The 12,897-nt window shown below is 40.8% G+C and overlaps 1 protein-coding gene across 2 annotated transcripts in view; it reads right to left on the bottom strand.

Annotated features, from left to right (window-relative positions):
- Positions 1–12,897, bottom strand: part of SFMBT1 (Scm like with four mbt domains 1) — a 129,279-nt gene that overhangs the window by 52,395 nt on the left and 63,987 nt on the right. For both annotated transcript variants that reach the window (XM_020796679.3, XM_020796677.3), the window contains exons 3-5: positions 10,747–10,841; positions 2,710–2,950; positions 1,642–1,730 (exon numbers count right to left, since the gene is read on the bottom strand). In XM_020796679.3, coding sequence (XP_020652338.3) covers positions 1,642–1,730; positions 2,710–2,950; positions 10,747–10,841 — 425 coding nt within the window. The remainder of the gene's footprint in view (positions 1–1,641; positions 1,731–2,709; positions 2,951–10,746; positions 10,842–12,897) is intronic.

Here is a 12,897-nt window from a genome sequence, read left to right as displayed (position 1 = left end):
GGAAACAAAACTTTAATGGAGAGGAAACACTCAGAGGAAGTGGCAAGAGGTTCGAAGAGCAGAAGTGACAAATGCCGGAGAACCGTGTGTAACAACCACTGGGGTGTAGGAGAGGGCCTAGGTGGACTGAGATGAGCCACTCTCCAGAGAAAACACTTCAGCATGGGATCCCGGAATAACAAGGCAGCATCTGAGTCCTCTGGTTGGTAAACTATGATAGAGGACATGTAGACTTCGACTGTGGATAATGAGAGATGGCAGTCAAAAAGATAAGAGAGAAAGACCAAAACTGCTCGAAGGGTAGTAGGAGCTGCAGGAAGATCATTCTGACGAGCGAACTTTTGGAAAGCAGACCACTTGTATGAATAAAGTTGATTTGTGGTTGATTTCCTGGAATGGGAGAGGATGGTGTTTAGGGAGGGAGGATCTGTCAAGCTGTTAGGGGCAGGGATTGTAGGTCGGGATGGTAAGTCTGTCCATGATGCTGAGTGAGGAGATGAGGGAGGTGAGGGAGACGGATGGATTGAGATGTCATGGACGTGAGCATCATGAACCAGGGTTGCCTCGGCCAATATGAGGCGATTAGAATGCCAGTTGCACGATGGCAGTTGCATGGTCGTGTCTCAACTTGACGATGGTTCGCAGGAGAAGTGGTATTGGAGGGAAGAGGTAAAGGAGGTGTGTAGTCCAGCTCGCCATGAGAGCATTGCCGAGACCCTCGGCCGATGCCTGCCCTGGAAAAGTACTGGGTCCATTTGGTATTGATCGCTGTTGCAAACACGTCTATATCAGAATGACCCCACTTGTTGCAAAGTTGAAGAAAGACGGTGTGGTCGAGGGACCACTCATGCATTTGAGAATTCAGCCTGCTGAGAGAGTCTGCCAATGCGTTGTGTTGCGTGGCAATGTGGACTGCTATTGGGAAGATGTGGTGATCCAGACACCACTCCCAAAACTGGACAGCAAAATAGAGGAGGGGTATAGAGTACGTACCCCCTTGTTTGTTGATATAATAAAGTGCTGTGGTATTGTCTGTGGTTACCTGGACTGCGGTGCCCGCAATGAGTGGCTGGAAAGCGCAGAACACTTTGAAGATCGCTAGCAATTCGAGGTTGTTGGAGAGTTTTTTCATGAGAAGACCATGTGGCATGGATTTGAAGGTCTTTGCAATGTGCACCCGATTTATGTTTTTTTTCAGGAAAAGAACCAATCTGCACAAACGGAGAGCTCAGAGAGATGAGACCTCAGCGGTGCGAAAAAGGAACTGAGGTAATCACCATTACGGGTGGACCAGGTGTACTGGGGAGCGGTCCTAGTGAACGCATGTTTGAGCTCTAGAATATTCCGGAGATCTCTGCGCAGGTGCAGATTAACTCATTAGTGTGCATTCACAGAGACCACGAAGAAGAACAAACCAGTTTGTGGTTCATTTCTCAGGTTTGCGCTGGGGCTTGCTATCTGTGTGCATGTGCCCATTGCTCAGCTCACAGGTGGGCATCCATGCAGGAAAGGTGCTGGCAGGCAGCAGGCTGGCAAGGAGCTGGGCCTGCTTTCTGTGCACATATGCCTGCTGCTCAGTGGACAGGCAGGCACCTGCACAGAGAGGTTAGAAATTCTGCTATAACATGTGTACATACATACCCCTTCTAGAAGGCTGGCAGGGACACTGCATGCTCCTTTCAGAATCTGATGAAGAAATTCCACAGGGTTAGAAATTTTATCCTTGATACCTAAAATAAAGACAAAGTACAAAGAGGTTGTTTTTCTTGTTAGATGTTGCTGTTATAATATAGCAGGATACTCTTGCTATCGTACAATAAGATAGCAGAGAGAATTATATTTATTCTGAGAAAGCAGGACCACAAGCTAATTTCCAAACAGTTTTGCAGCTACTACATTATTAAGAAACAACTGCTGTTAAGCATAATTTTATAAATGTTATTTATTTCTTGTATTTATTTATTCAGTTTGAATTCTGCTCCCATTAGTGAGTGTCACAGCACTACTCTGGACATATTAAAACCAACAGCAATAACCCTATATATATCCCAGAGCAGCTGGAGGAAAAGAGGGGAGGGAAGAAGAGGAGGGGAAAGAAAAAGTGGGAGAAGGTGGTCAGCTGGGGTCGGTGTGGAAAGTCTCCCTGAAAAGCAGTATCTTTAATTGCTTCCTAAAAGTCCACAGGGAGGGGACTAGGCAGAACTCCTCCGGAAGCTGGTTCCATAAGGCTGGAGCTACCGTGAAGAAGGCCCTACTGCTTGTAGATGATTTATGGGCCTCCCTCGGGGTGGCCACTTGGAGGAGCTTCAACTGGGATTATAATCCACTTCTTTAAAGTTCAGGAAAAGTGAACTCTCCCAGTAACTAGCTTTAAGATCTTAGGACAGGAATGGGAAAGCAGCTGAATTATCATAAAAACAAAGACGCATTTTTATTACTGGCAACAATGGATTGACAAATAACTAAATTAAAAAAATGGATCTGTGTATCACTGTTTCAGAAAAGTGATGACAGTAGATGCTGGAGTGAATAATCCAAAGCCATTCTAAGCAGAGATTTACAGGGCTCTAAAGACACAAGACTGTGCAGAAAGCCTGAATAATTTGGCTCACAAAATGCTACCAAGTCACAGGAAGCTAATTAGAAAATCACTTCACAGGCTTATAAACCAGCCCATCATTTTCATTTCATAGGGGACATAGCATTTACCTTCAGGGACTTTAAGAGTCCTTTTATTCTGTTCACACCAGCCAACTGGGTGCAAGTCAGCAGTCATAATATCACACCAGAAGTCAGCCTTGCGGTCTTCCCCATAACCATCATATCGCAATAGGAGTAACTGCCCACAGGTTGTAATGATTGTGGCAATCCAGTATGTATCAGGACCAGGTTTGACTGCAACTTCCAGTTTCATGCCTGGCATAAAGCCATTTTGTAGGCTAGTGTCCACCTTTAAAAAATGAAGTTCAGGTGTTAATGTGTGGCTCTGGTTACAAACAACTTACTTAATTCTAAAATATTTAACACAAGTCTGAAACAATGTCTGTTTTTAACATAATGATGCAAAATTAAAGTTTTTAAAGATCTATGTTTGATCAATAAAAATAAACCACCAAGCAGCAGTTGAGTACTGTGGCAAAGTGACCACAAGGTTTGGACAAAACAGTCATAAGAGGGAAAAAAAGTAAGAGTACATGTCAGTCAATTTATGTTGTTAAAGCTGGTTAGAAAACAGGAATGCAGAATCCATTAATTCAGCTGATTTTTTAAAAAAGTAATTCTTAGTGTTCCAGTGTTAACCCCATTCACTTTGGGAATCTAGGACAGGATAATTCACACCCTATTACTATAAAGATGGCAGTGTCAAAATATTAGCCAATACACAATACCAAGCTAGAATAGATCATGTAACTCGATTTGTAAGCATCTAAAAGATAATATGCTCCTAAAAGCCACAAAGAATTTAAAATAATCATTATCACACTATTGTCTACCTTCAGTTGACATTAATGAGGCTAATAATTTGTACATAATCAGCCCAGCACTACAATCACATTTGAGTAGAGAGAAACTTTTCAGTGTGTTAAAGCAAACATCTTTTTGCCTCTGCTTACAAAACAGGTAGAAGTCCATGATCAGAACCTTGATTATATTTTCTTTCAACACTGTTCTGTTTATTATAGAATATAACTGAAAACTCTGAAGTTTAATATAAAAATGCATTTCTTTCTCAGAACACAATGTATATTTTTATTGTATTAAAATTGTATTCAGATTGCTGTAAGCTGCCCAGTGTGGGCCACAGACAAACAAACAAACAAACAAACAACCAAACAAACAAATAAATAAATATTTCCCCCACTCTCTGCTGGACAGAAACTTGAAACCATAGCGGAAGTTTCCAAATGTCACAGCAAAAGCAAGTGGGGTTTGCCACTTTCCCACCTGGATATCCAGCACCATTCAAGCACTGTTTTATTTAGCAAATATGTATACTCGTGCGAGCCAGGAGGTGAGGCTGAGGAGCCTAACGCCGAGGGAAGCCCGGAGGGAAAATACAAGAAATCGGGCCTTCTCAGCGGTGGCTCCTTGCCTCTGGAACAATCTGCCTCCTGAGATTCGCAGGGCTCCCTCGCTGGGTATCTTTAAGAATCAATTAAAGACATGGATGTTTCGGTAGGCCTTCCCATCAGATAACTCCTGACGCCCCCTCTCCCCCTCTTATTGTTTTTCTTTTGTCTAATATGTAATGTAATGTAATGTTTTGTCATTTAGAATTGTTTATATTTTTTATTGTTGTATTTTTATGATTGTTAGCCGCCTAGAGTGGTCCTCACCCGACCAGATAGGCGGGATATAAATAAAATAAAATAAAATAAAATAAAATAAAATAATATCTATGTATCTATCTAGTATGTATCTATGTATCTATGTATGTATCTATCTATGTATCTATGTATCTATGTATGTATGTATGTATGTATGTATCTATCTATCTATCTATCTATCTATCTATCTATCTATCTATCTATCTATCTATCTATCTATCTATCTATCTATCTATCTATCTGTCTGTCTGTCTGTCTGTCTGTCTATCTATCTATCTATCTATCTATCAACATGCAAATATAAACATGCATGCTTATATATATATATAAACATGCAAAACATGGCACATTATCTTACGTGGATTCAGATCTACAGTTGTATGGCTAGAGTATTTCTGTACTGTATTACAGTATAATCAACAATCCTATAATGGTTATCTCATGCTCAAACAGCACCCTCTTATGGTGGTCGTGCAAGTCTGCAATGAAATCCTGATAGGACATGTGATTCTATACATGACTCCTCAAGAGCTCCCATTCATTTCAAAGGCTTACTCCCACCATGGAGGTAGATATATGTAGGTGAATAAGTGTAGGATTACAGCCCTAGGGTTTTATGTATGTATCTGAAAAGGTATGCACTATGAAATAAAAGACTGTCCGGGGAAAAAATGCAGGACATTTAATCTCTATTGCCATAAATTGACGAGCAATCCTAAATCATAATTATTTTTTGGCATTTTTTGTTTATGGAACAGTGGGTTTTTTTTACATCTTTTCCTACCAAGTACTAATAGCAACACACTTCGAAGCTGACGATAACTATAGGCAAAAGTGATGTGTTTGACATTTTGTGGCAAAGTATAACATTCTGTGAATATTGTCCTATATTTCTTTATAAAACATTTTATACAGAATACACTTTTTTATCAAATGAAAATTCAGTTAATCAAACTCAACCTTTTAGTAAGTGAAGAAGCAAACTCATTATTTTTTAAAATATATATATTTTCAGAATATATCCCTAATATATTGAAGTCTACAAAGATACCACATTAAATCTTCTGTAAGTTAATTGCATGGAAAGTGCAGCTTATGCAGGTTAGTAAAGAACACTGATTTAGGCACAAGAGGGCGATGTTAGTTCTAGAAGAAAGAGAGAAAGGTGCAAAAATCAATACTGAGTAATTTGTACACTTGTAGAAAATGATGTTTCAATTTGGCTTAAATCCTTGAACCGCATTCAGGATTTAGATCCTTAAAACCATCAGTTCAGCTGGGGAAAACTCCTAGAACTTTGTTACATGTTCCCCACACCAGATTTGTCCCTTTTGGTGGGTGGTTTGTAGTTGTTCTAAGAAATTAGCTAAGAAGTACAGAATCAGGAATTGGGTTTAATGTGTTTCCTCTGTGAAATAAATGTATTTACAAAAGACAAAAATTTGTAAAGTAACAACAACAATCAGGCCATGACAGGGGCTGCTGGTAATAAAAAGCCTATTTCCTTCTACAGTTCAGCTGGTTTCTTATAAGATTAAATCTTTATATACTGTATTTATGGGGCTCCTTTTCTTTAGGTGCTGCTTCCAAGCAATATGGCTCCATGTATTTACTAAACCACATAAAACTACAATTTGCTAGGAGGACAATTCATTAATACAGTTTCTTCCCCAGTAAGGACTAATGTAGAGTTGACGTAGTCTAGATGGGCAGGATACAAATCTAATAAATAAATAAGTAAGTAAATAAAATAATGCTTCACTCTGTCACACCACACCTTAATAATAAAGAACTTAACTGTAACTCTGGTTCTTCGAGTGGACATCTGTGAATTCACACTATAGGGTTTAATCTGTGCTTGCACAGAAGTTTCCGGAATACTCTAGAGCTTTATCACGCATTTACCAGGACCACCCCCCAAGTACATGTGGTCCGCCCATCGTGGTGATTATCTCAGTTCCTAAGAACAGCCCACAGCTGCATCAAATGAAACAGACATGACGGACAGAGGGGAGGACGAGATGGGAAATGTGAATTCACAGATGACCACTTGAAGAACCAGAGTTACAGGTAAGTAACGTCTCTTTCTTCTTTGCAGTCTCTGTGAATGCACACTATAGGGTGACTAACAAGCTGACTTACTAGAGGAGGGACGTCATGGAAGAACAGATGAGAACACAGCTCTGCTGAAGGCCGCATCTGTCTTGGCTCTCACATCTTGGCGGTAATGTGTGGCAAAGGTAGATGGAGTCGAACATGTGGCAGCCTTACAAATGTCACGAATAGGTATACCTCTTAAAAAGGTTATGGAAGTCACAATGGCTGTCGTGGAGTGTGCTGTGAGAGAGGATGGTATCAGCTTGTGGGAGAGTTGATAAGCAAGGCGGATGATTGTCACAATCCATTTAGAAATGATTTGGGAAGAAACTTGTGCACCTCTGTGAGGAATGGGGAGTAATAAAGAGCCTCTTAGACTTGCGAAAAGCAGAGATTCTGGAGACGTAAAACACCAGAGCTTGCTTAACATTGAGCGAGTGTAGGGACCATTCAAGGTTGTTCAATGGTGATGGAAAGAAAGTAGTTAAAACAATGGGTTGCTTGAGATTTGGGGCTTGAATCATGGTCACCTCAGCCGAAGTATTAGCCCATTCAGGGGAATGAGTGAGCAGAGGAGAGGACGGGTGACTGGATGGCGGAGGGATAGAGTCATCATCCACAGAAAAGGAGTTATTAGAGACGGTGGTATTCGTATACAAATGTGAATATCCCTGCACAGGTGGCGTTAACTAGGGGGCTGGACAGTCCACTCACCAATCCGCTGCTGATGCGGACGGCATGATTTCACAAATGGCTCCACAGCACATGATACACTCACCACTCCTGGCAGGAGGACCAGCCTTGCTGCAAGGTCGAAGAGTGGTGAGCGGATCGCGCGCTGCGGAGCCATTCACAGACATCAGCAGCGGATCGATGAGTGGACCGTCTGGCCCCATGGGGCTGGACCCTCGTTAACGTCACCTATGCAGAGATATTCATCTACAAATACGAATACCCCCATCTCTAGAGTCAATGCATATTGTGAATTGATCCTGAATAGGAAGTGTAGAGGTTGTATGGTTGTTGTGGGTTTTTCAGGCTCTTTGGCCGTGTTCTGAAGGTTGTTCTTCCTAACGTTTCGCCAGTCTCTGTGGCCAGCATCTTCAGAGGGCAGCACTCTGTGCTCTGGTGTAGTTGGCTTGGGAGTGCAGTATTTATGGCTGTGAGATAGGCTTTTGTCTTTTTCTGTAGATGGGTGATTAGTGTGTCTTGTTGTGGGTTTATTGCTGTGATAAGGAGGAGAGATTATCTGTCACTGTGACTGATGGGTGTCATTAGCTGGTCTTTTGTGTGTAGTGATCTGTGGCGGGGTAGAGGTCGTTGACCTTTTACATGCTGTATTTTTGAGAGCTGGGAGCCAAGTTTTGTTGAGTTTCAAACTTTCCTCTTTTTTGTTGAAGTTCTGCTGGTGCTTGTGGATTTCAATGGCTTCCCTGTGCAGTCTGACGTAATGATTGCTGGTGTTGTCCAGTATTTCAGTATTTTGAAATAGAATTTCATGTCCAGTTTATTTTAGGGCATGTTCAGCTACTGCAGATTTTTCTGGTTGTTTTAGTCTGCAGTGTCTCTCATGTTCTTTGATTCTGGTGTGGATGCTTCGTTTTATGGTTCCAATATATACCTGGCCACAACTGCAAGGTATCCAGTATACTCCTGCAGTGGTGAGGGGATCCCTTCTGTCCTTTGCTGCCCATAACATTTGTTGTATTTTTGTGGTGGGCTTGAATACTGTTTGTAGGTTGTGTTTTTTCAAAAGTTTCCCCATGCGGTCCATGACTCCTTTGATGTATGGCAGAAATACTTTATTTGTGGGTGGCTGTTTTTCTTCTTCAGTTCAGTGTTGTTTTCTTGGTTTGATGGCTCTTGTGATTTCATTTTTGGATTAGCCATTTCCCTGTAGGGCCCAATTCAGATGGTTGAGTTCAGTGCTGAGAAACTGAGCTTCACAGTTCCGATTTGCATGGTCTACCAGTGTTTTGATTATGCCTCTTTTTTGCTGTGGGTGGTGGTTGGAGTTTTTGTGTAGGTACCTGTCTGTCTGGGTGGGTTTTCTGTAGACCTTGTGTCCCAGTCGGAGGTCAGTTTTGAGACACAAGGTCTACAGAAAAGATGGTGAATTAGATTTTTTCGGCTTAGAGTGCTTTGAAGTTGAAGATGTCGGTGTCAATTCTGACGTCAATCCCGAAGTGTTAGGTTTCAAGGAGAGCTTAGATTTAGATTTCGAGGAAGTCTGTTTGGACGTCGGAGAGATGGAAGGTACGTCGGAAGAGGCAGCAGCCAGAGTTTGGGAAGTTGGTGTGGCCTCCATCGAAGTCGGTAGTGGACAGAGGGAACGTTCCCAAAGGAAAGATCTAAGGCATTGTTGCCTAAGTTTGAGAGCCTGCTTTGTGAAATTTCTGCAGGCTTGACATGATGAGGGTTGGTGTGATTCCCCGAGGCAGAAAAGACAGGTGTCAGTTAGAGAGGGGAGTCTTATTAGGGCACAATGTGCACTGTTTGAATGGCCTTGTGGAGGCCATAAAACGGTGGGAAGGGGGAGGAAGGGGAAGGGAGGGGGCGGTCGGTAGAAGGAAAAAACAGTTGAAGAGTCTCTTACTGATTTCCCTCTAACTTTCTTTTTCGGAAAAAATAATTAGAAGCAAGGCAAACGGAGAGCTCGTCATGAGATAAAACCTCAGCCGCGGTAAAAAGGAACAAAGGTAATCACCAGGACAGGCAGACCACGTTTACTTGGGGGTGGTCCTGGTGTGACAAAGCTTTAGAATATTCTGGAAACCTCTGCGCAAACGCAGATTAAACCCTGTAGTGTGCATTCACAGAGACCACGAAGAACTCTGTGGTGGTTGGTTAGTGCACATAAGGAAGTTGGAAACAGTAGCCTGTGGCTTCTACCTTAAAAACTCTAGAAGTTTCCAAGAGTCTCTGCGCAGGTGCACTAAAACCCAATCGTGTGCATTCACAGAGACCACAAAGAAGAACCTTGGGATTTTGCAGTCTGGTCAGTTTCTGCTGTAGTTCCCAGGAGTACACTAGAGCTCTATAGCAGAAAAGTCCAAAGGAGGTGCCATGACAGTTAAAGAGTGGTATCTGACTGATGCAAGACTGCAGTGCAGATACAGCTACAGACTCCTAAAATATGAGTTTCCTAAATATTAAGATACAATCAACGTATACGAAACATTACAATACCTGGCTAAAGACTGATTCCCCTCCCCTCCCTAATCTTGTTATCTGTTCATCTCAAAGAACAGAAATTTCCTGGTGTGAGATGATCTGTTGAGCAACAACTGGCTCTCATTACTGGTACTGTACTATTATTACAAAGACAGTGGCAAGGACTTCAAACCATTTAGCACTAGTAAACACAGCAATACAGGCAGCCCTTTTGTTCAACAAGTTGCCCACTTCTTCCATTATGATGCTCAACAAAGCATATCTAGAGAATTAGGGAAGAAAACAGGCAGTACCCTAAATTCCAGCACTTTGCTCAAGCAATTGTTCCAACAAAGGACCAGTTTCTTCTTATAGGATTCCAACAGTTAAACGTACTATCCATGATTTGAAGCTACTATCAAACTGCACTTTGCAGCACTGCTCATATCCAAACATTACCACAGAACCTTTGAGTTATATTGTCTACTAATGCAAACCATCAACAGTAGCAAACTCCTTTGTAAGGACCCTTGCCAAGACCCTTACTTAATGTCTACCTCAGTTTTGATACAAAGCAATCAAAATGAAAAGTAAAGAAAGAGAGAAAGGAGATGTCAGTAAAAGATATGACAGAAGCCCCACCTGTACCGTGTTTCCCCATAAAATAAGACAGGGTCTTATATTAATTTTTGCTCCAAAAATGCATTAGGGCTTATTTTCAGGGGATGTTTTATTTTTTCATGTACAACAATCTACATTTATTCAAATATAGTCATATCTTCTTCTGGTTGTTGCACAATGGTGGATGGCAGGGTTTCACTTAACTGAGGCTTATTTTGGGGGTAGGGCTTATATTACATCCTAAAAATTATACTATTTTCAGGTTAGATCTTATTTTAGGGAAAACAGGGTAGTGAGTGACACTTAAGATACAAAAAGAGCAACTGCAACAATGTTACACACACACACACACACAAACACGAAATACAAAAAACAACATTAAGGCCACATGTTTTATTATGTTACTCCAAGGATATTCAAATAGTGTAAACACTTTCATATTCTGTAATATTATTTTTTAGACTAAATGGTAAAGAATGTAAAAAAATAACAGGAGAGAGGAACAAATCTGGCTGATAGAAAAGAGACTGACCAGACGCCAACTTACATGTTTAAAAGAGCCATGTGGTGCAGCTATTGCTCCTGTGTCTTCCAAATATTCATCCCAATTAAATTCTGCTTCTTCCACACTGGAACCTGCATCTGCAATAAGCCAGAACGGTTATAACAACATTGTCTAGGAAAAGGTCTGTTAACTGTTTGTTAATTTAAAAGGGTTTCTCTTTTGCTTTCGAAATATCTAATAATTCTGTTGCAACAAGCAGATGGAACTTCAGAGACCTGAATTCAAATCCCTCCTCAGTCATGAAATAGACTGGTTGATCTTGGTCCAATCTCTCTGTGTGACCTACCTCACAGGGTTGTTGTGAAGATAAAGTAGGGAGAGGAGGAGAGATGAGTATGTTGCTTTGAGCTCAGCATAAATGTAACAACAAGAAATAATAATAGACTTGGAGAACAAAATAAAAATGGCATGAAAAAAGATTCAAGTGAATAACACAGTCACAGTTAGTGAAACACTGACAAATCCCAGAGTATTAAGGGAAGGGGAGCATTCAAGACAAAGTACCCCCAATTTGACAATACAGATGCTGATTAAGTCTATACCACCTATACTGCTCCTTCCAGTCCATTAGCAGCAGCCACCAATGTGAATTACTGATTGCTCTGTGCTGATGCAATGTGGCTGACACAGAGACACACTCCAGGATAACTCCATAAGGAAACCCATTTAAAGAGGTACAACGTGTAACAAGAGTAACTGGCAATTCTGTGAAAGCTAGGAAATCTTTGCATTTTAAATTGGTTGAAAGCTCAGCCAAAAATATGGCACAGCAATCAACAAAATGGAAAAGAGAAATAAGAACATTACAGGAAAGGCTTAGGTGGTGGTCACTAAGCAACTTGCAGATACATGAAGAGAGGGCACCAGCTCCTTCAAAAGCACCTTTGATTTGTGGCTTATGTCTATAAGCAATGCTCTCTTGATTTAATGCTTTCCAAGATCAATCTGCAAAAAGAAATACATCTCACTAGGCCTGGCCGTGCACTCTTTCCTGAACAGCTAAATGTAAAGCTGCTAACTCCAAAAATATATTTTCATTGAACAGTACTTGGACAGTTTTATATAAGCTTCAATTAAATATTCAATTGTTGGAAGTATCAGTACCATTTCAATGAATTTAACTAGTTTGCTTTCACATATGACTGATTTCTATATTCCATAATCAGTCCATCTATCTATCCATCCATCCATAAAAATACATAACCATATACATAAAGCATGAGGGAGGTATGTTATATGGGGAAGATGAACGGTATTTTAGACTGTTTATTAGGTTAACAGTCCATAGACATTCAGGGCAGGAAGTAATTTTATAAACAACAAACACTAGCAAAGTATTTATAAAGATGATGTAAAGCAGTGGTCCCCAACCTTGGGCCTCCAGATGTTCTTGGACTTCAGCTTCCAGAAATCCTGGCCAGCAGAGGTGGTGGTGAATGCTTCTGGAAGTTTTAGTCCAAGAGCATCTGGAGGCCCAAGGTTGGGGACCACTGATGTAAAGACATTGCAGAGAATCCTCTTTCTTTAAAAAGTGTGCACAATGTTCCATTGGCACGTGTGGTTGTTCTTTCTTGGGCACTTGAACTTTAAACTGCACAAACAGATGCTCCATTGCTTTCAATTGCATGTTGGGGATTTATGGACTGACAAATAAATGCATGGGGCACAGAACCCTCCACTTCTAACAGAATTTCATCTGTGGTTGTACGGTGATAAATGGATAGACTAAAGCATATAAGACAGAAGACATAAAAACAGAATAAACTATTATATTTATTTAAATCTGCTCAAAGTTAAGTTTCAGTTCTGTTCCTGTTTTATACCTAAGAACTTTGTCATATAGAAATGAAGTATTTTCCCCAAATTATATGGTTTAAGATGGTTAAAATGCAATGGAACAATTCTGAAGGATGACAAGCAACTAAAAGACCCTTCTATGGTTTTTCTAATACTATATATCCAGGAAACTGTGTTGACTAGTTTTTTTAATTCAAAATCCAAATGTTTCTGTGTGAGAACAACACTCAGCTCGTACCCTGCTGAAGAACCTGGGCACACAAATGTAACCAAATATGCAGTAAGCACTGCTTTGTGGATTGTCTATTTTGCACTTTGTCATGGCTTGGTTATGTA

The sequence above is a fragment of the Pogona vitticeps genome, chromosome 2 (genome assembly GCF_051106095.1).
Source record: "Pogona vitticeps strain Pit_001003342236 chromosome 2, PviZW2.1, whole genome shotgun sequence".
Classification (NCBI taxonomy): Eukaryota; Metazoa; Chordata; class Lepidosauria; order Squamata; family Agamidae; genus Pogona; species Pogona vitticeps.
This window is presented reverse-complemented; position numbering and strand designations above follow the sequence as displayed.